General features: G+C 40.6%; 1 protein-coding gene across 2 annotated transcripts; it reads left to right on the forward strand.

Moving 5' to 3' along the window:
* The first annotated feature begins 1,309 nt into the window (after positions 1–1,309).
* Positions 1,310–22,476, forward strand: MTCH2 (mitochondrial carrier 2). 2 transcript variants are annotated; one of them, XM_060105345.1, is made up of 13 exons: positions 1,310–1,559; positions 3,770–3,854; positions 4,004–4,110; positions 11,626–11,652; positions 11,851–11,913; positions 13,772–13,829; positions 14,090–14,141; positions 14,580–14,639; positions 15,999–16,092; positions 17,064–17,111; positions 18,030–18,097; positions 20,238–20,313; positions 22,267–22,476. In XM_060105345.1, exons 1-13 carry the CDS (start codon positions 1,473–1,475, stop codon positions 22,351–22,353), a joined length of 912 nt encoding a protein of 303 aa, XP_059961328.1. In that variant the 5' UTR covers positions 1,310–1,472; the 3' UTR covers positions 22,354–22,476. The 2 variants fall into 2 exon arrangements, with proteins under 2 accessions (XP_059961328.1, XP_059961329.1); XM_060105346.1 differs by lacking the exon at positions 11,626–11,652.
* Positions 22,477–25,703: the final 3,227 nt, after the last annotated feature.

Below are 25,703 nucleotides of genomic sequence, written 5' to 3' on the forward strand. Positions count from 1 at the left end.
GAAAAAAATGTCCCCTTGCTAAATGATCTCTATGGTTAAATATCAAAATTTCTGGATTTAGTTAGAATCAACTTGTAAGTTTCTTTTAACTCTAAAAGCTACAATTTGGTATTATATTTCCATGTGCCAAGCTAGGTAGGCATATCATTTCATTCAATTTTCACAACAGTATGAAGTAGACATTACTATACTCATTTGTTTAAGGTTCAAAGAAGTCGTGTGACCTGCCAAAGGTCACACAGTTAATAATTGGTAGAGGTGAAATTTGGACCAGGTCAATTAGACTCCAAAGTCCAGGCTCCCTCCTGCTCTGTATACTGCCTCTCTAGCACCATGCTGAGTCCAGGACAATATTAATTAAAACTAACATTTGTATTTCAATAAACAGTTTTTAAAAATCTTATCCTATGCACAATTTCACTTAACTCTCATTAATAACCCTGAGAGGCAGGTAGTAGTGTAATCCTTAGATTTAGATACAAAAATTGAAAACTGAAGAAGATAAAACGACTTCTGAATCATTTTGATACAAAAGAGAGCCAAGATTGAACTGCAAGTCTCCACTCTCACTTTATTCTCTGCACCAGGCTCTGCCTAAGCATTGATATAGAACGTGTGAGCTGGGACTGAAGGGTTGAAGACAATGCCATTTTCTTTTTGCCTCTAATAACCTGTAGCCTGGTAATCACTGAAGTAATTGTTCAGTTATGCAATAAATATTTATTGAGCACTTAGTATGTGCCAGGAACTGAACATACAAGGAACAAAGGCTGTCCCGGCTCCTGGATTCACGGGGTTTTACATTCTGGTGGAGGAGACAAAAAGATAAATTTCAGACAATGATAAGTGCTGCAAGACTATGGAGTAGGAAATAAAGGGGTGGTAAGTTTAAATAGACGTCAGAGAAGGCGTTTCTGAGAAGTTAACATTAATTTAATGAATGAGTGCATGTATAGCAACCCCCTGATGGATTCATTTTTCAAACTTATCTAGTTTTGTTGGCCATTAGATTGTTTACGATTCTGATGCTGAATACTCTTTGGAGCTTATGTTGCTGATGCCAAAAGGGCAAGGGCAGAGGCGAAGAACATGGACGAATCCTTTCCAATTCATTTCACTCCTGTGACCTTGCCTTTGCCGTCAGGGTCACTCCCCACCGCCACGCCCATTCTTCTGCGCCCGGATGCTTCCAGCCTGCGCAAGCGCAGGAGAAACTGCTGGTCCTAGTGGAGAGCGCGGATTCCACCCCAAAACGCATGCGCCCCGGGCTCGCAAGCCCCGCCCCGACCTCTGCGCCCGCTCGCGAGCCTTTGCCAATTCTCGGGGCGGGGACTGCGTGGGGAGACGCGCGCCGGTGCGTGCGTGCTCCCGGGCCGCGGGCAGGCCAGTGAAGCCGGCGGCCCTGGCACGTGATCCAGGATCGGCCTGGTAGCTTGGTGGCTCCGTCTGTCTGTCCGCCCGCGGGTGCCATCATGGCGGACGCGGCCAGTCAGGTGCTCCTGGGCTCCGGTCTCACCATCCTGTCCCAGCCGCTCATGTACGTGAAGGTGCTCATCCAGGTATGAGTCGTCGCCTTTCCCTTCCTCGCCCGGCACCCTATTCGGTCGCCGCTGCCCAAGGCGCCTGAGAACCGGCTCCAACCTTCCGGGCCTTCAGTCTCCTGAGATGCTGCTCCTTCTTTGCTGCCCGCCCCTTCCTTTCCGGCAGGGACGACTTCCACCGCCCGCTGAGCTCCCACTGCCCGTGGGCCTTCCCGAGGTCTCGCCTCCCAGCCAAGCCGTGAGGCCCGCTCCTTTCCCGGTATCCGGCTGCCGCCCTGCCCTGCCTGATGGCTCCCCTGAACTTTGTTTTCTCTTCCCTGAGGTTGATCCTGGCTGGGCGCCGCCGAGGCTTTCCCAACCTTTCCTTCTCCGCTGCTCTGAAATGAGCATCCTTCTCTCCTCCCCGGCCCCAAACGCAAGACGTGAAATCTGTTGAAGACAAATTTGAAATTCGAGGGGAGCCAACATTTTATTAGCTTTTGTTTTCTCTTTTTTTGTTGCTGTTACTACTGCTCTTCTGTTCTGAGATTTAGCACCAGATACCCAGAGAAATACAAGGAGTTCATTCAGAAGTGATAATCAAGCGGTTGCTGAGTCAAATTTCGGAAGGATCCACTGAACCCTCTTCAACAGCAGCCCATGTGGCTCATGACAGTGAAAAAAATCACATGTCAGAGTGATGTGAAATCAGTTCAGCCGAAAGTTTTATCGAGTTTAAGTATATATGTTAGTTTCTCATATACTGTGAAATAATTCTTAAATGGTATTTTATATTCACAGGCAAGTTTGCCCGGTTTTAGCTGACGATAGACCATTAGGTAGTATTGTTGAGTTGCCTTTCTGAATTTCCCTGTGACGGGCAGGTTATTCATTTTTTAAACTTTTGTTGAGAGTTGACGTAATTACATCATGCATAGCACCAAGGATAGAACCCCTGTCCTCACCATCTGCCTTTCTGTCAAAAATATGGAAGACACTAGGGAAGGCCTCATTTCTTATTTTTGAGTTAAAGATACTAATCCATATTATGTGTTGCTGAGTTGACCCTTGTGGATTCAGAACCTATATGTAAAAAACTATTGTAAAATAAGTTGTTTAAATTAAGAACAAAGGGAATTCCCTGGAGGTTCAGTGGTTAGGTAGGACTCCACGCTTTCACTGCTGAAGGCCCAGGTTTAATCCCTCATCTGGGAACTAAGATCCCCGCAAGCCACTAGAGGCGGCCAAAAAATAAAAGAAAGAAAGAACAAAATCTTTGAAATGTATTGTGACATCTAAAACAGAATTGGCACATTTGTAGCTAGATAATATCTGAGGTAAAAGCATTTTGCAGTAAATCTGATATAAGCCCATTACTCAGTCCTTATCCAGGAGACAAGGTTTTCTAATGACTTTCAGAGCTCTTGCCACAAAAACTCCTTAATCCTGATTGTACAACATGCTTGTGTTGCCAAGTGTCTCAGGGATTTTTGTGAAATTCCCAAATACTCAGTTTTAAAAATAGTTGCACAGTACACTTTCAGGAGTTCTTTAATTGAACAGGTTGAGAATCACAGCAGGAGAGTCAAAACCATGTCCGACAATGTTCATTCTCTCAAGTATCCCTTTGGCACTAAAGAGTCTGAATATATTGTAGAAATAAAATGATGACATTAATTCTAAAATGACTCATTAGGTTGTTCATGACAGTCTGCTCCTTTAACATGGACTTAGCTTGTAATTATTTCCCAAATGAATTATCCCCAGCTGTATCTGCATTTGCCTTTTGAGTGGTTTGTTTTGCTAGCCAAATATGAAGTTGATGCTGGCTTAGTCTTCTCACTTTGTCCAGATATTAAAAATATGCTTGATTTTCTTTAGAAAATATTTTTGAGTGTCCTCAGTAAACTGTAGCTTTGTTAACACAAAAATTCCCTTAGTCTGTTTTCAGATTGATGTCAGTCTATCTCAGCTACATGGTTTACTTTGTAGAATTTGAACCAAAAGAAAACTTGGAGTTTATTGAAACCAGTCTTAAACAAGTGACAAAACTAAAAAAAAAAAAAAAAAAAAAAAAAAAACACCAGAACTGACTAGGATGATACTTCATCACTGTCTTGGAAAATATACACTGCATTTTAACTTGGGTTAAAAATTGTAACTCTAAATTTGTTCTTTATTCAAGACCTTGCAACCCAGGCATTCCTGGGAATGTTGCTTAGTATTGATTTAGTCTCTTGTTTTTAAAGGTGGGATATGAGCCTCTTCCTCCAACAATAGGACGAAATATTTTTGGGCGGCAAGTTTGTCAGCTTCCAGGTCTCTTTTGTTATGGTAAGTGTCTTTGATTTATTTGGAATTGGAGGACATTGAAGGGTGTGATAGGAGTTAACTGAAAAAATATATAGAAAGCATGTTTCCTTGAAATTTCTATGTAACCATTACTTTCAACTAGAATGTAAATCTCCGACTTGTGTTCTTAGCTCAGCACATTGCGAGCATCGATGGGAAGCGTGGGTTGTTCACAGGCTTAACTCCAAGACTGTGTTCAGGGGTCCTTGGAACTGTGGTCCATGGTAAAGTTTTACAGGTAAGAAGAAAATCAATCCATCTTCCCGTAGATTTAGATAACCTTTTTTTTTTTTAACATCTTTATTGGAGTATAATTGCTTTACAATGGTGTGTTAGTTTCTGCTTTATAACAAAGTGAATCAGCTATACATATACATATACATATGTTCCCATATCTCCTCCCTCTTGCGTCTCCCTTCTGTCCTCCCTGTCCCACCCCTCTACTCTAGGTGGTCGCAAAGCACGGAGCTAGATAACCTTTTTTTTTTTTTTTTTTAATTTATTTATTTTTGACTGCATTGGGTCTTAGTTGCTGTGCGTGGGCTTTTCTCTAGTTGCAGCAAGTGGGGACTACTCTTCATTGTGGTGCGCGGGCTTCTCATTGCCGTGGCTCCTCTTGTTGTGGAGCACAGGCTCTAGGTGCATGGGCTTCAGTAGTTGTGGCTTGCAGGCTCTAGAGTGCAGGCTCAGTAGTTGTGGCACATGAGCTTAGTTGCTCTACGGCATGTGGGACCTTCCCGGACCAGGGCTCGAACCCGTGTCCCCCGCGTTGGCAGGCGGATTCTCAACCACTGCGCCACCAGAGAAGCCCTAGATAAACTTTTACGTGCAGTTTGTTCTACTGATCAAGAGCAGTTTCAAAGATATACGTCTTTACATCCATGGCCTTTCTTCCTCTTGAAAAACATTTACTTGAAATACCCATTCTTAATTCTTTCCTGGGAAGCAAGGAGAATTTGTATAAAATGCAGTAATTGATTTTGATCTACGCAAGCTTCTTCCTCTGGACCAGTTGTTCTGAGCAGAAATTAAGTACACTCATTTGAGCTCCTATGTAGCTCATATTATTTCTTTGAAGGAGGAAGGAAGCTGGTTAAAACATACATTTCTTTCTCGTGTTATTTTCCTCTTATTTCTAGTGTTACTCCTAATAAATATTTTCTGTTACAAACTTATTTTTTTAAAAACTTAACAAGATAAACGTTAAAGTCAGGATAGTGTTTATTTGTGACTGTTTATTTCAATAGTACTCAGTACAGGGAATTCCCTGGTGGTGCAGTGGTTAGGATTCCACACTTCCACTGCAGAGGGCATGGGTTCAATCCCTGCTCAGGGTACTGAGATCCCACACTCTGCAAGGCTCTGCCAAAAAAAACCACTAACAATAGTAATTGGTACAATCCTCCATGTATTTTTTTAAGGCTTTAATGTTGCCCCAATTCTTACTTTTTTATCATTTGATGAGCAAATCGTGGTGGTGTTAATCAGTTTCATGATCTGATTGGCTTAGGTTTTAAATTCTCTTCAGACTTTGTTGAATTAAGTTGGAGAGGTTTTCCAGTTAGTTCCTCACATGGAAGCAGTTTTGTTATTCATTGTACTTACTCTTGTCGTCATGCCTGTGGACTGAATGTTAGAAGCAGCATTTTAGGTGGCCCATGGGTTAGAGTGATGGAGTTTTAATGGGCCGATGTTTTTGGTGGATTGATAACTACTGTCTTTTCCAGCCACACGGTACTTTGGCTCAGTGAAAGTGTTCCTGTTACCTAAATGAGGTTTAGATTTTCATGTGGGAAAGTAGTTGTCATCTAGTTCAAAGAGGTTTATGTATAGACCAAGAGTGAAATTACTGCTTGAGATCAAGTTCCTTTATGTAAAGGAAAAGTAAGACAAACTTGAGGTAACCAAGTACCTGGAATATGTGTTTCACATGTAGCCAGATGAAATAGAACAGGGTATTGGTACTATACTTAGTATCAAAAGCAACTAAGACAATCAAGAAGAAAGACCACGGCTTCCCTGGTGGCGCAGTGGTTGAGAGTCTGCCTGCCGATGCAGGGGATGCGGGTTCATGCCCCGGTCTGGGAAGATCCCACATGCCGCGGAGCGGCTGGGCCCGTGAGCCATGGCCGCTGAGCCTGCGCGTCCGGAGCCTGTGCTCCACAATGGGAGAGGCCACAACAGTGAGAGGCCCGTGTACCGCAAAAAAAAAAAAAAGAAGAAAGACCAATTCAGGTCTTTCTGAACAAGAAAGAATCTGTATATCTGAACAAGAATTAAACTGAAATCTGTTCAGAATAATGGTAGAAGAGACAGGTTGAAAATTTTATTAACGGAGTGAAAACCAAAATCTAGAAATGAGTGAGGATTTTAAAAAACTCCTGAAACTGTTAGAATTAATTCTGGCCAAAGACCTGGAATTTGACCAAAAACCATCATTTTGCTTAATCATGTTGTTTGTTCTCTTTCCTCTGATTTTATTTTAAAAATGTAATTCTTTTCATAAAAGACAGTGTTCTCTATTTTTTAAATCTGGTTATGACTAGGAGGTCAATTGTCTGGTTCTTGTATTTGACCTAGCCCATCTTCTGTTTCTGAAATATCCCACAAATAATATTTTCTCTTCCAGTGCAGTCTGAGCTCTGGCAGTCTCATGTTCTCTTCTCCAGAAGAAAAAAGCATCTTCTCTCTTGCTTGGTTTAGAAACAGTCAGATACAAAAGGAAAAGTGAGGTGGTTTCAGCTATTCAGACTTAGCACCAATTCTCTGTTCTTTGTACAGTGAAGAAAAGCATCTTGCCCTAATTTGGTATTAGACCTGCTTTTTCTGTGAAAAAGCCCTGAGGCTTTTTCCATAGCCTTAGTCCTAAGCTATATTTTGTGTTTTTTGGGTTTTTTAAACTTATTTATTTTATTTTTGTCTGCTTTGGGTATTTGTTGCTGCACACAGGTTTTCTCTAGTTGCGGCGAGCAGGGGCTACTCTTCGTTGCGGTGCGCAAGCTTCTCATCGTGGTGGCCTCTCTTGTTGCAGAGCACCGGCTCTAGGTGCGCAGGCTTCAGTAGTTGTGGTGCGCGGGCTTCAGTAGTTGTGGTACGCTGGCTCAGTAGTTGTGGTGCATGTGCTCAGTAGTTGTGGCTCTGGGGCTCTAAGCACGGGCTCAGTAGTTGTGGTGCATGGGCTTAGTTGCTCCGCAGCATGTGGAATCTTCCTGGACTGGGGCTTGAACCTGTGTCCCCTGCTTTGGCAGGCAGATTCTTAACCATTGCGCCGCCAGGGAAGCCCCTAAACTGTTTTTATCAATTTATTTTCTGGTATATGTGTGTGTTTAGTAAATAATGTTCTTGGATTTGGATCGTCGTGTTTGCATTGTCATTTGTCTATAGGTATTTTTTGATTTCCTCTTTGATTTCTTCAGTGATCTCTTGGTTATTTAGTAACAGATTGTTTAGCCTCCATGTGTTTGTGTTTTTTACTTTTTTTTCCCTGTAATTGATTTCTAGCCTCATAGCGTTGTGGTCTGAAACCATGCTTGATATGATTTCAATTTTCTTAAATTTACTGAGGCTTAATTTGTGACCCAAGATGTGATCTATCCTGGAGAATGTTCCACGTGCACTTGAGAAGAAAGTGTAATCTGCTGTATTTGGATGGAATGTCCTATAAATATCAATTAAATCTATCTGGTCTGTTGTGTCATTTATAGCTTCTGTTTCCTTATTAATTTTCTATTTGGATGATCTGTCCATTGGTGTAAGTGAGGTGTTGAAGTCCCCCACTATTGTTGTGTTAACTGTCGATTTCCTCTTCTATAGGTGTTAGCAGTTGCTTTATGTATTGAGTTGCTCCTGTGTTGGGTGCATATATATTTATAATTGTTATATCTTCTTCCTTACTTGTCTCTTGTAACATTCTTTATTTTAGAGTCTATTTTATCTGATATGGGTATTGCTACTCCAGCTTTCTTTTTCTTTTTTTTTTTTTTTTTTGTGGTACACGGGCCTCTCACTGTTATGGCCTCTCCCGTTGCGGAGCACAGGCTCCGGACGCGCAGGCTCAGCGGCCATGACTCATGGGCCAGCCGCTCTGCAGCATGTGGGATCTTCCCGGACCGGGGCATGAATCTGTGTCCCCTGCATCGGCAGGCAGACTCTCAACCACTGCGCCACCAGGGAAGCCCTCCAGCTTTCTTTTGATTTCCATTTGTATGTAATATCTTTCTCCATCCCCTCACTTTCAGTCTGTATGTGTCCCTAGGTCTGAAGTGGGTTTCTTGTAGACAGCATATATATACAGGTCTTGTTTTTGTATCCATTCAGCCAGTCTGTGTCTTTTGGTTGGAGCATTTAATCCATTTACATTTAAGGTAATTATCAATATGTATGTTCCTATTACCATTTTCTTAATTGTTTTGGGTTTGTTTTCGTAGGTCCTTTTCTTCTCTTGTGTTTCCCACTTGAGAAGTTCCTTTAGCGTTTGTTGTAGAGCTGGTTTGGTGGTGCTGAATCCTCTTAGCTTTTGCTTGTCTGTAAAGCTTTTGATTTCTCCATCGAATCTGAATGAGATCCTTGCCGGGTAGAGTAATCTTGGTTGTAGGTTCTTCCCTTTCATCACTTTAAATATGTCATTCCACTCCCTTCTGGCTTGTAGAGTTTCTGCTGAGAAATCAGCTGTTAACCTTATGGGAGTTCCTTTGTATGTTATTTGTCATTTTTCCTCATTCTATGAGGCCACCATCACCCTGATACCAAAACCAGACAAAGATACTACAAAAAGAGAAAATTACAGACCAATATCACTGATGAATACAGATGCAAAAATCCTCAACAAAATACTAGCAAACAGAATCCAACAACACATTAAAAGGATCATACACCATAATCAAGTGGGATTTATCCCAGGGATGCAAGGATTCTTCAATATATGCAAATCAATCAATGTGATACACCATATTAACAAATTGAAGAATAAAAACCATATGATCATCTCAATAGATGCAGAAAAAGCTTTTGACAAAATTCAACACCCATTTATGATAAAAACTCTCTAGAAAGTGGGCATAGAGGGAACCTACCTCAACATAATAAAGGCCATATACAACAAACCCGCAGCAAACATCATTCTCAGTGGTGAAAAACTGAAAGCATTTCCTCTAAGATCAGGAACAAGACAAGGATATCCACTCTCACCGCTACTGTTCAACATAGATTTGGAAGTCCTAGCCACAGAAATCAGAGAAGAAAAAGAAATAAAAGGAATACAAATTGGAGAAGAAGAAGTAAAACTGTAACTGTTTGCAGATGACATGATACTATACATAGAGAATCCTAAGGATGCCGCCAGAAAACTACTAGAGCTAATCAATGAATTTAGTAAAGTTGCAGGATACAAAATTAATGCACGGGGCTTCCCTGGTGGCACAGTGGTTGAGAGTCCGCCTGCCAATGCAGGGGACATGGGTTCGTGCCCCGGTCCGGGAAGATCCCACATGCCGAGGAGCGGCTGGGCCCGTGAGCCATGGCCGCTGAACTTGCACGTCCAGAGCCTGTGCTCTGCAACGGGACAGACCACAAAAGTGAGAGGCCCGCGTACCGCAAAAAAAAAAATTAATGCACAGAAATCTCTTGCATTCCTATACACTAATGATGAAAAATCTGAAAGAGAAATTAAGGAAACACTCCCATTTACCATTGCAGCAAAAAGAATAAAATACCCAGGAATAAACCTACCTAGGGCGACAAAAGTCCTATATGCAGAAAACTATAAGACACTGATGAAAGAAATTAAAGATGATGCAAACAGATGGAGAGATTTACCATGTTCTTGGATTGGAAGAATCAATATTGTGAAAATGACTGTTGCTACCCAAAGCAATCTACAGTTTCAGAGCAATCCCTATCAAATTACCAGTGGCATTTTTTTTTTACAGAACTAGAACAAAAAATCTTAAAATTTATATGGAGACACAAAAGACCCTGAATAGCCAAAGCAGTCTTGAGGGAAAAAAATGGAGCTGGAGGAATCAGACTCCCTGACTTCAGACTATGCTACAAAGCTACAGTAATCAAGACAATATGATATTGGCACAAAAACAGAAATAGATCAATGGAACAAGATAGAAAGCCCAGAGATAAACCCATGCGCTTATGGTCAACTAATCTCTGACAAAGGAGGCAAGGATATACAATGGAGAAAAGACCATCTCTTCAATAAGTGATGCTGGGAAAACTGGACAGCTACATGTAAAAGAATGAAATTAGAACACTTCCTAACACCATACACAAAAATAAACTCAAAATGGATTAGAGACCTAAATGTAAGACAGGACACTATAAAACTCTTAGAGGAAAACATAGGAAGAACACTCTTTGACATAAATCACAGCAAGATCTTTTTTGATCCACCTCCTGGAGTAATGGAAACAAAAACAGAAATAAACAAATGGGACCTAATGAAACTTAAAATCTTTTGCAAAGCAAAGGAAACTACAAATGACGAAAAGACAACCGTCAGAATGGGAGAAAATATTTGCAAACGAAGCAACGTACAAAGGATTAATCTCCAAAATATATAAACAGCTTGTGCAGCTCAATATTAAACAAACAACCCAATCCAAAAATGGCCAGAAGACCTAAATAGACATTTCTCCAAAGAAGACATACAGATGGCCAAGAAGCACAGGAACAACTGCTCAACATCACTAATTATTAGAGAAGTGCAAATCAAAACTAGAATGAGGTATCACCTCACACCAGTTAGAATGGGCATCATGAGAAAATCTACAAAGAACAAATGCTGGAGAGGGTGTGGAGAAAAGGGAACCCTGTTGCACTGTTGGTGGGAATGTAAAGTGATACAGCCACTAGGGAGAGGAGCATGGAGGTTCCTTAAAAAACTAAAAATAGAATTACCATATGATCCAGCAATCCCAGTACTGGGCGTGTACCCAGAGAAAACCATAATTCAAAAACAGATGCAACCTAATGTTCATTGCAGCACTATTTACAATAGCCAGGTCATAGAAGAAACCTAAATGCCCATCGATAGACGAATGGGTAAAGATGATGTGGTACATATATACAATGGAATATTACTCAGCCATAAAAAAGAATGAAATTGGGTCATTTTTAGAGACTGGACGAATCTAGAAACTGTCATATAGAGTGAAGTAAGTCAGAGGAGAACAAATGTTGTATATTAACGCATATATGTGGAACCTAGAAAAATGGTACAGATGAACTGGTTTGCAGGGCAGAATTTGAGACACAGATGTAGAGAACAGATGTATGGACACCAAGGAGGGAAAGAGGCAGGGCCGGGGGTGGTGGTGTAATGATTTGGGAGATTGGGATTGACATATATATATATATATATGTGTATATATATATATATATACTAGTATGTATAAAATGGATAACTAAAGAACCTGCTGTATAAAAATAAATAATGAAATTCTAAAATTCAAATAAATAAAAATAATGTTCTTGGATTTTTGCTTTGCTTTGTTTTCCTTTTTCTTTTAGATAAGCACTTTTATGAGCTGACCAGTCAGTATGTTAAACTTAGCAACAAGATCATCTTAGAGACACTTATTTCCAAGTGTTAATTAGAAGTAGAAATTAATTGGAGATTTACAGCCAAAAAAATCAACTATTTTAATTTCTGCCAATCAACAGAGTTTTCATTTTATGTTCCGTCTCAATAACACTATGATAGCCCTAATCATCCTTTCTTTTCTTTCCTCTTCCTTTGTAGCATTACCAGGAGTGTGACAAGGCTGAGGTATGTTGGAGCCGATTTCTATGCACGAGTCCATTTTCCCTGCAAGCTACTGTTGCTCTTTGGTCCTCTTTAGGAAAAGGGACAAGCAGTCAGCTTTCCTTTCATCATAGAGAGTGTTGGTGTACAGGGTGGCCACCAGTTTGAACAGTTCTATTTAGAACCATCAACATATCTATCTTCTTTCATTTTGATTTCCAGGAGTCAGGATCTGGAAATTTACAGAAAGAAGTGTCATCTTCCTTTGACCGAGTTATCAAGGAGGTAAGATGATTATGATTTCTCTAAATCAGAGCAAGCTGGCAGTTGTGGAATCAAGGTCATCAGACCTGTATGTTCAGTGTCTGTTCCAAACAAAATTAAACTTTCAATTTAGTATGGGCTTTACTGCATGTACAACATAAAGAGAGAAAAAAACATTGCTTGATGTTTGGAATTTCAAGGAAACATAATTTGCCCAGTCATCTTTAAAATTGAAGAGGTGCTGAAACCTCTTATAATAGAGTTGGAAATCTCTGGCCCAAAAGTATTAAAATAGTGGCCAGGGCCTTTGTGTGTTGGATATTATATATCCAGAAATGTTTTTACAACATTATTCTGACTTTGAGACGTCCTTATCGTCCATTTCCCACTCCTGTCTTCTACCATTGGAGTTTGTTGCATGCCTGACTCTTTTATTTCTAGTCTTTACATTGTCTAATTGTCTATAGAGACGTCACAATTTTTCATTGAGAGCTGCCTTCTAAAGTATATATCACTGAACAAACATCACTATAGGCCAAGATGTCAGACGAGTCAACTTTGTTTTTTGTAAATTTTCATGAAGTGATTTTATTTAAAAGTAGAGATGCATGTATTAATATGTGTTTTATATTTTCTTAACTTTATTTAGTTCATCGTAAGGCTCTTAGAACTACCATTAGAGTAGGGGTGAGAGATCTCTTAACTAAATGAAGATAATGTTTAAATGCAAAGACGAACGATGGACCTGCTATATTTACAGCCTACCTCCAAGTATTGTGATTGAATTTTTTACTAACCTCTTTACAGAGTCCTGGACAAGGAAGATAAGCTAGGGTAAATATAGAGCTCTAAGATACTGCACAATTACGGGGCTGTGGTCGAAAAACAGATGAATGTCGTGTTCTCCTTGAGACCTTGGTACAGATTAAATAGAGCCTGATATTTGGCTAGTGTAGATATCAGAGTATCATAGTCTCTGAAATCACTCACAATGAGAGAGCAACTTAATAGTCTAAATAGAGGCCTTATAGTTGTTTGTTTGTTTTAATTTATATTTTTATTTATTTATTTTTGGCTGCGTTGGGTCTTTGTTGCTGTGCGCGGGCTTTCTCTAGTTGCAGCAAGCGGGGGCTACTCTTCGTTGTGGTGCACAGGCTTCTTATTGCGGTGGCTTCTCTTGTTGTGGAGCATGGGCTCTAGGCGCTCAGGCTTCAGTAGTTGTGGCATGTGGGCTCTGCAGTTGTGGCTCGCAGGCTGTAGAGCGCAAGCTCAGTAGTTGTGGTGCACGGGTTTAGTTGCTCCACGGCTTGTGGGATCTTCCCAGACCAGGGCTCGAACCCGTGTCCCCTGCATTGGCAGGTGGATTCTTAACCACTGTGCCACCAGGGAAGCCCCAAGCCTCATAGTTTTATTCCAGCTAGGTTACTGTTTGCTGGTGACTTCCCTGTTTCTTTTTTTTTTTTTTTTTTTTGGCCGCACCATGCAGCATGTGGGATCTTAGTTCCCGACCAGGGATCGAACCTGCACCCCATGCACTGGCAGCGTGGAGTCTTAACCACTGGACCTCCAGGGAAGTCCTTTTCCCTGTTTCTTTGCTTTTGTTTTTCTCATCTGTAAATTTGAGAAGATAACAGAAACCTGCTTTGCAGAGAAATTTTGAGAAGTAACTATAACAGTATTGAAAACCCTGAGCGAAAGCTGTGCTAGAATGATCGTGTATTGTACTGCATCCCATTCAGGCTGCTGCTCCTGACTCCAGGAAGGGCAGGAGTGCTCTGTCCCTCACTCTCTTAGTCTGCAGTGTCCACCCACACGACTTCTCTCAGGAATTTGAGTGTCATTTATTTAGATTTCACAAGTGTGTGTTGATTGTTTCTAGACAACTCGAGAGATGATGGCTCGTTCTGCTGCTACTCTCATCACACATCCCTTCCATGGTATGTTTGCAGTTGATAACTGAAATCTGATTTTTTATCTTTCTTTTATATCACTGTCTCTCCTGACTACTTAGATAGGTTGACATGGGAGTTCACTAAAGTGCCTTGCCTGTGTGTTTTTTGTTTGCTTGTTTGGGCTTTTATCCAATTTATCCAGATAGCAAAGTTGTCTTTAGATGGGAAAACCTTTTTTTTTTTCCCCCAGGGCTATGAAAATTTATCTCGATGTAGCTTAAAAATCTTTTCTCTGTGTTCTGTAGTGATCACTCTGAGATCTATGGTACAATTCATTGGCAGAGAATCCAAGTACTGGTAAGTGTTTCTGTTTTCAAGTATTCAAGGAGATCTATTGAAGCCAAAGTATTATAATAATAATACTTTACATTTTTATGATGCCTTAGAACTTACAAAACAAATTCATATATCTTATGTCATTTGATCTACACACAAAAAAACAGTAAAATAGAAGAAAAAGGCCCAGACAGGTTTAGGAGCCTACCCAGGATCTCAGAGTAAGTTGCAGGACCACTGAAGCCAGAATTCACCCTGACTGCATGTGACTACACTCTTAGGTATTAATATCTTCACTTCTATCTCTAAATTCAACTGTCTTTGCAGAGTGAGGGTGGTAGAAAAGGGAGCAGGGGTGGAGGTATAAGTTTCACCTTGTCAAAAGTAGTAATTGAACATTTTTTTTAATAGCTCCAAAATAATCTTAATGTATTTTATGTTTCTTTCTTCTGAACCTAGTGGACTTTGTGACTCCATAGCAACTATCTATCGGGAAGAGGGCATCCTAGGATTTTTTGCGTGAGTAAATTACTGATTTGTGCTTGTTATTTTTGTGTGAGTAGAACGCTTTAATGAGAACGAGGACATGACTCCTTGTGTAAACCTCAGAGAAAATGTACTCTCTGGGTTTAATTCATGTTAAACTCCATTTAGGCCCATCTGACTTAAATTCTCTTGTAGAGATCCCAAACTTCTGCACATCTAAAATGCTTGAAATTAGGGTTTTTTTTTTTTAACAAATAAATTCATTGAAGTTTCTACCCTTACAGTGAGTTCTCAATTACTATATAGTTGATAAAATGAGGAAAGTTCGTTTTTGAAAAATGGAAAGTTATCTAACATGTATCTTCCTTATCCTGAGAGCATACGTTTCTGCACTGTATTCGTTCCCTTGAATTTACTTTGGAAGAACTTAGGCTACTACTCTTGTTCTTCTGCTAACAACAAAAACCGCATTATTAACTAAATGGTCCTTTTTAATTTTCAGTGTTTCCTCATAGTTGATTTTATGCTTGAGTATCATAAATACTCTGGGAAATAGGCAAGACAGCTATTATTATTCTCATTTTAGAGATTTTAAAAAAACTGATGCTCTGGGAAGTTCATTTGCTGCCCGTCACATAGCTGATAAGTGGTAGAAGTGGCATTTAAACGCTGGTCTTCAGTCTGTGAGGTAATGTTTGTCCCACTCTTCCACACTGCCTCACCTCGGTTAACTAGGCCCTGGAAGCATGTTTTTTTTTTGTTTGTTTGCGGTACGCGGGCCTCTCACTGTTGTGGCCTCTCCCGTTGCGGAGCACAGGCTCCAGACGCGCAGGCTCAGCGGCCATGGCTCACGGGCCCAGCCGCTCCGCGGCATGTGGGATCCTCCCAGACTGGGGCACGAACCCGTGTCCCCTGCATCGGCAGGCGGACTCTCAACCACTGCGCCACCAGGGAAGCCCTGGAAGCATGTTTTTTGATGCCTTTCACCTGTATCTGTGTTTGGGCCATTCATTTTGTAATTTTTCTCATCTTTTGCCCTGCCAAATTTGAATATCAAGTAGTTTAGCAATAATCATATTTAAGTCTCTTCTCCGAAATAGGCACATTTTTTGCCGCCCTGCTTATAGTTATTAATAGTAAGGTGAACCATTGGCCATATCTTAGAGGGGTACAGCCGACCTGCATTTTTTAAATGAGAATAAAAGTCCTTAGAGATTAGCCTCAAGAACAGTTATATTAACTAGAATGAATTGGTTAGGTTCTCGTATTCAGTGTCTTTTCAGTTCTCTAGAGTGTTTTGAAATTAATTCTTTGAGAAGTGTTTATATTGAGTGAATTATCTTTTTACTGATCACATTTCTTGGTGCTTATTTTCATTGTTTCTTCATGTAGCGGTCTTATTCCTCGCCTCCTGGGTGACATCATTTCTTTGTGGCTCTGTAACTCACTGGCCTACCTCGTCAATACTTATGCACTGGACAGTGGGGTAGGTTGTGCCCTTGATGAGATGTGCTGGTGCTGACTTCATTGTATCCACCTGGCAGCTAGGTTAGCTTTAAAGTAAGATGGCAGTTGGTTATGTGCCAGACTCATCATTATATAGCTATATATTAGTAGTCAAAATTTTAAAGGCTAATGGAATGACCTATAGCGTTTACTATAGAGAGATGCACCTAGAAAGTCCCTAGGGTATGGCAGAGTGAGCCTAAGAGTCTACCTTTCTCCATGCTGCAAGGAGATCACTTCTTTATTGATGCCTAATGTTAGGGGACACCATGAAGCAGGATAGTTTTATAGTGTATGCAGGTGTTTCATCTAATCTGAAGTGTTAAGGGGACTCCTGTATTGGGCTTTCTAGAAACGTTAGCCTGGGGGCGGGGTGGGGGGTGAGAATCAGCCTTCCCTAAAAGCAGTGTTTCTCCAGTCTCAGCAGTTGTATACCTCTTTGAACACAGTTAGCCCCAGAGCATGGTGGGAACTGGGACACACCCAGCCCAGGGGTAAGACTAAAAATCCACGTGCTTGGTTTCTTGAGTACTGAGACTGATCTTCCCCACAGCATCTGGTACACAGCTAGGTGTATATGGAGGGAGTGACTTGTCCCTTAGTAGACCAACCGTCAGTGTTGTTTCCAGGGATTGTATCAATATTTCTAGGACATCGGAAAAGGTTACCAATCTCATTTCTGTTGTTTTTGAAATCCTGAGGCTATTATATTTGTTCCTAAGCCATCCTAATCTAATATGAACTTGTCTGTTAATGTTGAATCAAGTTGATCATTTTGACCACTGCCTTTTTATGCTCATAATGTTTTATGTTTTCATCCTCTAAATTAATTTTCAAGTTGTCAAACTAATAATGCAGAGATAGAATATATTAATATGGTTGGGGACAATTAGCTGTTATATCAGCTTAATTTTCTTACTCGTTCTAATAGAGGTTTTCTTCCTGGTCTAGGTTTCCACCATGAATGAAATGAAGAGTTATTCCCAAGCTGTCACAGGAGTAAGTTTTTAAAAATCCTTTTAGCCTTTTAGGAGTGGGTTTGTTTGTTTAATATTTATTTATTTGGCTGTGCCGAGTCTTAGTTGTGGCACGTGGGATCTTCATTGCAGCATGCAGGATCTTTAGTTGCGGCATGTGGGATCTCATTTCCTAACCAGGGATCGAATCCAGGCCCCTTGTATTGGGAGCGTGGAGTCTTAGCCACTGGACCACCAGGGAAGTCCCTTTTTAGGAGTAGTTTTCTTTTCTTCTCTTCCCTTCTCTTTTCTTTTCAATTTCTTTGTCGTCACTGCTTTAAAGCAACCAGCTGTCTCACAGGAAAGTCTCTCAAATTAATTAATATTTTTCAGAGGTAAGAATAACCCAGAGTCCCTGCATCACAGTAACAGTAATAACAAGCCTACATAGTTTGGTGCTGTTGGGCTTTCAGAGGGGGTAAGTGGGCATTTCTCATCACAGATCTGCCCCTGCTTCTCACTGTATCATGCTGAACCTATATTGGAAACTTCACCCACTTGAATCATGTGGAGTCTTCCAGTAGTTGACTTTTGAAGTAGTTTCCATTGTCTTTGGAAGGATGTTCATGTTGTCTTGTTTTCTTCAGGGCTATTTTGAAATGCTTATTGTATTTAGTTGTATTTACTTTTAAATGATGAAGTTCAGTTTTATTTGAATGAGGGCTCAATCACAGAATAAGAGAAGCCTTCTGGTCTTTGGTTAAAAGGTTGCATGTAGTGGTATGGTAAGAGGAGGAAACATCTGCAGGCTCAAAAACGTGTAATTTAGTCTCTCCTGGGATACTGAGAAAGCAAAACCAGTGTTGGAGTATTTGACCACAGTGGCACTAAGACTAAGGGAGAAGAATAAAGGAGGCTAGGAAGGACTTAGTAACTTAGCTGTCTTTTTACTCTTTTACAGTTTTTTGCCAGTATGTTGACGTATCCCTTTGTGCTTGTCTCTAATCTTATGGCTGTCAACAACTGTGGGTAAGTGCCTTGCGTTTCTTATCTTAGTAGTTGGCTGCCTGTATGCCTGACAGGTAGGGCAGTCCTGGTAGAAATTTGGGGAGGATAGTACAGTTGATGCTGTTAATAGATTTCCTAACTTTTTTCTCTGTCTGCCCCATGTCCAGCAGTCCCAAATAATATAATAAGGGCACAAATAATATTTCTCAAGCATTTATAAATAACGTGTGCTTGCCAGTAGTCTAGGTTCTTTTCTGAAAAGGGTGGGAAAATTACCAAATTACTCTACTTTCCCTTTTTTTTTTAAAAAAAAAGAACTTTTTAATTTATTTTTAGCCACGAGGTGCGGCATGCAGGATCTTAGCTCCCTGACCAGGGATCGAACCCATGCCCCCTGCATTGGTAGCGCAGAGTCTTAACCACTGGACCGCCAGGGCAGTCCCTCCTTTATTTTAAGTCCTTATCCTCTCTTTCGAAAGTTACAAAAGGTATGTCAGGGATTGAATGACAATCTGTACCTGTTTTTCCTCAGGGCTTCATGGAGAAAGTGAGTTTTCAAGTAAGAAAAGTAGGAAATTTGGTTGAAAATGGAAAGTTTCTTGACCTTTCATGTACTGGCTGGGGAAGGGGTGGGTGTGGTGTTGGACACCACTGATTTCCAGCTTCTAGGCGCCATCTGACTCTACCAGGTGGGACAGAAGTTTTGCCTCTTTTTTTTTTTAATTAAAAAAAATTTTTTTTAGCCATGCTGCGCGGCTTGCAGGAACTCAATTCCCCAACCAGGGATCAAACCCGCAAGCCCTGAAGTGGAAGCGTGGATTCGTTTTTCTTTTTTTTTTAATGTTTATTTATTTTTTATTTATTTATTTTTTTCTTTTTTTTGCGGTATGCGGGCCTCTCACTGTCGTGGCCTCTCCCGTTGCGGAGCACAGGCTCCGGATGCGCAGGCCCAGCGGCCATGGCTCACGGGCCCAGCCGCTCCGCGGCATATGGGATCCTCCCAGATCGGGGCACGAACCCGTATCCCCTGCATCGGCAGGCGGACTCTCAACCACTGCGCCACCAGGGAGGCCCTTTAATGTTTATTGATTAACAAATATTTATTGAGTATATATGGTGTACTGCTATAAAGTGAATGGTGTTTTTTGTTGTTTTTTATTTATTTATTTTATTTTCGGCTGTGTTGGGTCTTTGTTGCTGTGTGCGGGCTTCTCATTGCGGTGGCTTCTCTTGTTGCAGAGCACGGGCTCTAGGCGCACGGGCTTCAGTAGTTGCAGCACGCGGGCTCAGTAGCTGTGGCTCACGGGCTCTAGAGCGCAGGCTCAGTAGTTGTGGTGCACGGGCTTAGTTGCTCAGCAGCATGTGGAATCTTCCTGTGCCAGGGCTCGAACCCGTGACCCCTGCATTGGCAGGTGGATTCTTAACCACTGTGCCACCGGGGAAGCCCAGAAGCACAGATTCTTAACCACTGGACTGCCAAGGGAAGTCCCAGAAGTTTTGCCTCTTGATTTATTTCAAAACTCTGTTCCTCTGGAATACGTGCCACAATATGCCATTATACATGTCATTGTTTTCAAACAAGATATCAAATTGATAGCTGTGTGGAGTTTGTTTTGTGATTTGTGGAGCAGCTGCCACATTTCAGCCCAGGGCAGGCTTGAAGGATTAGTTAAGTGTGTTGTTGTTGTCTTTGTTGTTGTTACTATTATTATTTGCAGTTTTTGAGAGAGGAAGTGATAAGGGGTTATACCTGAGTAAGAGCATGTAGTCACCACCATTTCACACCACTGTCCATTGTCATGTTTGGAGTCTTTTGAATACTACTTAGTTTTTAAATTCCCTTTCCCTGCTTTTTAATCATATAATTACTATGTTCTAGGGTTTCATTTGTCCACAAATTTAAACCTAGATGTTTTAGAAAGTACATAACTGGATGAAGTTTCTGTTTATGTTATGTTGATTCAAAACCTAAATGTAAGGGAGGGCGATCCGTTTTGGATGCTCGGTCTTTCCCCTGCTCCAATAGAATTTGTTTCTTCAGAACTAAAATTGCTTTTCAGGGAACTTTCCAGGAAGAATATTTTGACAAAGATTTACTGAGCTCTTGAGAGAATGTTTTATAAATGTTGACTTCAGTAGCTAACCTTGTATTCTATTTCAGGCTTGCTGGTGGATGCCCTCCCTACTCCCCAGTATATTCTTCTTGGATAGATTGCTGGTGCATGCTACAAAAAGAGGTACTTCTCTCTCATTCTCTCTCTCCCTCCCTCTTTCCCTCCCTCCCTCCCTCTCTCCTCCTCGTATTTTATTTTGTTTTGTTTTTGTTTGTTTTCTTAAATGTCTCTGGAATCCCAGGTTAATTCTTGTAGGTTATCCTTTAGTTATCAATTAATGTACCCTTTTCAGTGTTCCATATGTCACTCTGGCATAGTAATAAAATGTGCTGCTTGGAAATCAGGAGAGGTAGTGAAGAATTAAGAATTCCTAGATGTGATCTGGAAGCCATTTGAGTGATCACATTCAAATTACAAATAAGGTCTGGGTAGACAGTTATCCTGGTTGTTAAAATGATGCCCTTGATTTCAGATTATTTTTTCCAACCTCACCTTTTTGTAACTTTTCAGAATCTCCTAATATATTCACGTGTTTTCCTACAGTATTTAGAGAAGCTGAGAAATAAAAAGTTATTTATTTATGACATTATTTGTCACAATGTTGTTGAAAGGGCTGATCTCTTACTTCTAGAGTCATGTTAGTGGACGATTTTGTCCAGACTCCAATTGTGAGGTGTAGGTTATCTCCAACCAAAAATTCTTGATGAATCTAGGTAGAGCTTTATTAGGAACCAAAATGATAAATGGCTGTGAGCTAACTTTAACATGCAATCACTAAAATGGCCATCAGTTGAAAGCTGTTTTTGAATGGGAAGCACTTTTTAAAGGATTGTAGAAGAAATTGTATGAGGAAGCTCTTTGTTGCATTATATTATAGCACTGGTGACACATACGAGAAAGGCCTTTGTTCACAGGGCTCAGGCTTCCCAGCCTGAACTCTGAATGCAAAGGCCTAAGTGCTGCTGGGGGTGGGTGGCTTTTGCTCAGCATGCCCAGCAAGCCATTCTGTGAACCCGGGCCAGGACACTTGGATGGTTGCCAGACAGACCTAACATGAACATTCTGGGTTTCATTCTGAGTTTTACATTCTCGGTGTTACAGTCTCCTTTTATGGTCCCCATTTAAAAGGAAAGGTGGCCCTTCTTTCCCCACTTCCTAACCAGCCCCCTGCTATAGGAAGAAAGCAAATAGAAAATTATTATTAGGGTATCAGACACCTTACCTAGGGAATGGTTAGTCCTTTAAATGCTTAAGACAACAGCAAATCTTAACTGAGCACTTACTGTATATGAGGCATTATGCTAAGAGTTTTTCATGTATCAGCTCACGTAACCGTCAGAACAGCCGTGTGAGGATAGGTACCGTTCTTTATCATCCCACCTCACATATAAAGAAACGGGGACTTTGAATGGTTAAATAATGCCAATTACGTAACCCAAGGTCACACGGCCAGTGTTTGGGAGAGCAGGATCTACATGCAGGCTGTCTAACTTCAGAGTGTACTCATTTAAACTCACAACATTACTACTTTAATTATAAGATTTTATAAGTACTCCCTAGAGATCTACCATTCCATTCAAAACAAATAAAAGCTGGCACAGGGACTTCCCTGGCGGTCCAGTGGTTAAGACTCCACACTTCCACTGCAGGGGACGCAGGTTCAGTCCCTGGTCAGGGAACTAAGATCCCACGTGCCACGCAGTCAAAAAAACAAACAACCAAAAGCTGGCACTTAACTGTGTGATAGGACTGTTCCCAACACTTTATATGAATTGACTTGATAATCCAGCTAGCTAGCAAGTGGCAGAGCCAGAATCCAAACTGGGAATTCTGTCTAAATAGGTAAGAAATACTTGGCTTTATCGGTGTTTCAGAATTATAGTTGATTCCACAAAAGCTCAGCTTAAGTCAGAGAATACAAATTGCTACTCTGTAGTGATAGTCCCGGTTTTATCCTGGTCATTTTAGTCATGTTTCTCAGAAATATGTCCAGTTGTCTCTGCTAATTTGGACTGGCTGACCTCATTTTCACACTAGACTTTATTTGTTTTTTTGTTTTGTTTTGTTTTTTTCCAGGGAAATATGAGCCGAGGAAATAGCTTGTTTTTCCGGAAGGTCCCCTTTGGGAAGACTTATTGTTATGACCTGAGAATGTTAATTTGAAGATGTGGGGCAGGGACAGTGACATTTCTATAGTCCCAGATGCACAGAATTATGGGAGAGAATGTTGATTTCTAAGCAGTGTGGCACGCTTTTTTAATAATCATTTAATCTTGGGAAAATGGAGGTGTTTGGTGTCTGCCTTTTTTTGTTCTTTTTTCCAGCACAACATAATTTACCACTGATATTCCCCCTTTAATTATCCTGAAACATTTTTACTCCAGATTATTTTACTTAAAGAAAGAAGTTGCATTTACCTAAAGGTACAGGCAGGTTGTCATGCAATTTGGGTCTTAATTTAAGGCTTTGTAAAGTGAAGAGTACAGTCCTGTGAAGAAAGAGAAATAATTCTGTGAAACTTAAGAAAATTAATAAGGCAAACGATATGGGAGGTTAAAAGTTAACCTTTTTTTTAGTAGACCTTAAAAACTCAGCAGCATCCACCAGAATCTGTCTCCCAGTATATTCTTCTAAGCACATTTAATTAACCCTGTCTCTCATACTTCAAAGAAAGGACAATACACTGCTAATCTACCCTAGAAAATCTCTGCATGAGGCATCCATGCCTTCAGTCTATTATTGCAAAGCAATAAATTGTGTTGCCAACAACAACAAAAAAGGATAATTAGAATAAGCAAGATTTGAAAAGGAAGCATAATGGCTTTTTTTCCCCAAAAGAAATTCTTATTATCATATAAAATATGAAAAGCAAATACTGCGGCATTAGTTCCCTTCTCTAAGAGCTAAGTCTTTGCCCATCCCTAAATTACATCATTATACAGTTCTAATTGTATATAATCTTTTGTGCTTCTGTTTGTTATTTTGTTTGCTTTTTGTTATTGCAGAAGGTGAGTAGTTTGTTTTTCATTTCTAATGACACACTTGGAAGGTATACTTGTAACTTCACGTCTGGTAATGCAGACGTTAAGTCCACAAGATTCTTAGGATATTGACCACCTCGCATGTCATACCCTCAGTTAGGCATGGTAGCATTCATAGGAGGGGGAAAAAATCATTTTAGAAGGGCATAAATTTCCACTCAAACATAAAGATCTTATTTACTCAGGCCTTTTAAAAGCAGGTTAAAATGCTCTAAAATGAGAAAGCATTTGGTTTCACTTACTTAAATCCACTGGGTTGTTGCCAAATGAATAAGCACTAAATTTGCTCTTTCTCAGAAGAATTTGCTACTTCCGTATCAAAGCTGCAGCTCCCACAATATTAGAGTGGGCGTGCAGGGTCTCCTCCCTCCCCCGGGGTTTAGGAATGTAGCCTGAAGCTCCTGAGTAGCTTACCTTGAAATGTCTTTGATGTCTCTTTGTCTTAAAAAGGAATGTAAATTTTATATTCTATTCAATATTATCTGCATTTGTTTTAATATAAAAATGTTTTGCATTACCTACTTTTTTTCCCCAAAAAAATCTTCAAGTAAAGATGATCTAGGAAAATGTGCCATGTTTATAATCCTGTGGCTTCTGTTCTCATACACGCTACTACGCCTGCCTAGTTGAGAAGCTTGTCTGACTGTGAGAACCAGTCTACCACCAGCGGGCGCCAAGGCTTTGGTTTTGCCTATGAAAGTCGGGCTGTGGAAAAATTTCACCAAGGCCTGGCATTGATTCAGAGTACTGGCTGATCAATCTAACTGCATCCAAGCTATAAGTCCCATAAGAGTGCTATATCCGTGGTCCTCCAAAAAATTTTATAAGCCGTTAACATACTCATACCCTGAAATTTATTCAGGGGCTAGTAAATGCAGGTAGGTAGTAGGTACTCTTAAGATACACATGCAAGAAATACTGAACTGACTCATTATATATGTAAATCATGTAAACCTAGATAAGGATTATCTAGTAAGCTGCACTTGTGAAACTGGGCAAGTGGTTTGCTTTGGCAGTACTGAGCTAAGTTGCCAGGAAATATTCCCTCTGGGGACTCTGCTGGTCATTGAAGCTTGACTGAAGAAAAGAATGTGGGGTTTCCTGGAACTTTGGGGTGCTTGTAAAATTATCAGTGTATACAGGCAACCTTAGGATGAAAGAAACTTTAAACATAGTCCTATATCCCAGCTAAACATACCCTACCTTGGCTATGATTTCCTACTTGAGAAATGTCCTCCTTTCCCTCTCCCCATTGAAATTTTTCTTTTATGGTAAAATTCAGTTCTAGTGCCATCTCTTTGTGAAGTCTCTCTTAGTCCTCCCAACCAGATGAGACCTTTGCCTTCAAACTTCTCCCCTAAGTCTCGTAATTATACTGCAAACTAAACTGACAAACTACATCCAACACCAAGTTCAAGGCTTACACAGCAGTGGCATTACTTCTCTCTGATATGAAAATCTGTGAAAAAAATTATATTTGGCCCTTTAAAACAGGCCCACCAAAACAACCTCACTGGGCTTTATAGGAAAACTAGCCGGTAAAGTAGCAGTGCATGAAGTCAGGTCAGTTGAAGGCACTATGGCAGGTAAGGGGGAGCAAGAAGAGAGAACAGTAGGGAGGAATGACTGCCACGCCTGTTGTATAAGCTTTAGTTCTCGTAATCTTTGGTAGAGTAGGTATACCCACTTTAGAAATAAAGAAAATGAGACTCAGATTAGTAACTCATTCAAAATTATACAGCTAGTAGGTTTTAGAGGAGAGTTCAAACCTGAGTCTTTCAAATTCCAAGGCATGTTTACTGCTTCACAGAAGCAATGAAATGCTGAGAATAAAGTAGCCAGTGAACCAATGATAAGTGATCCGTCTGAGGACAAAGGCCCTGCATTTTAGTCAGATCAGTGAACCAAAGAACAAGCCTCCCACAGAATAAAGTAGAATGGTCTTCAGTCAGGAAAGATACACTTCACTTTTTGCTTCTGCAGAATGATAAGTAGGTGAAGAAACTGAAAATAGAGATGATCACCATTACTTCTCTATACTATTATGATTTATGCGGATGGAAAGCTAAGTTACTGTACGGGAAGGATTTTCTCCTAGGAGCACCATCAGTCCAATGTATTGGAACTCCTACTACATTTGAAGGTTAACATTTTTTGAAAGTGATTTACATGTCAGCTCCTCAATGGATTCTTTTTTTATGGCCCTGCCCTGCCACATGTGGGACCTTAGTTCCCCAACCAGGGATTGAACCTGAACTGTCAGCAATGAAAGCATAACCACTGGACCACCTGGAAATTCCCTCAATGGATTCTTCTAGAACATCCTTGCATATTGGATGGGTTCATTCAGGCTGCCGCCCTAAGTGCCATAGTAATTTGTATCTTTGGAGATTTTTTTGTTTTTGGGGTGGGGGGTGGTTTGGTTTTTTTGGCCATGCCATGTGGCTTGCAGGATCTTAGTTCTCTGACTAG

The sequence above is a fragment of the Mesoplodon densirostris genome, chromosome 7 (assembly GCF_025265405.1).
Source record: "Mesoplodon densirostris isolate mMesDen1 chromosome 7, mMesDen1 primary haplotype, whole genome shotgun sequence".
Classification (NCBI taxonomy): Eukaryota; Metazoa; Chordata; class Mammalia; order Artiodactyla; family Ziphiidae; genus Mesoplodon; species Mesoplodon densirostris.

Bases quoted from the DNA above. Each gene is read 5' to 3' on its own strand.
- MTCH2 (XM_060105345.1), top strand. From the start codon at position 1,473: ATGGCGGACGCGGCCAGTCAGGTGCTCCTGGGCTCCGGTCTCACCATC. The intron at 13,830-14,089 runs GTATGTTTGCAG...TGTGTTCTGTAG, and splicing joins CATCACACATCCCTTCCATG to TGATCACTCTGAGATCTATG. The intron at 14,640-15,998 runs GTGAGTAAATTA...TTCTTCATGTAG, and splicing joins GGCATCCTAGGATTTTTTGC to CGGTCTTATTCCTCGCCTCC.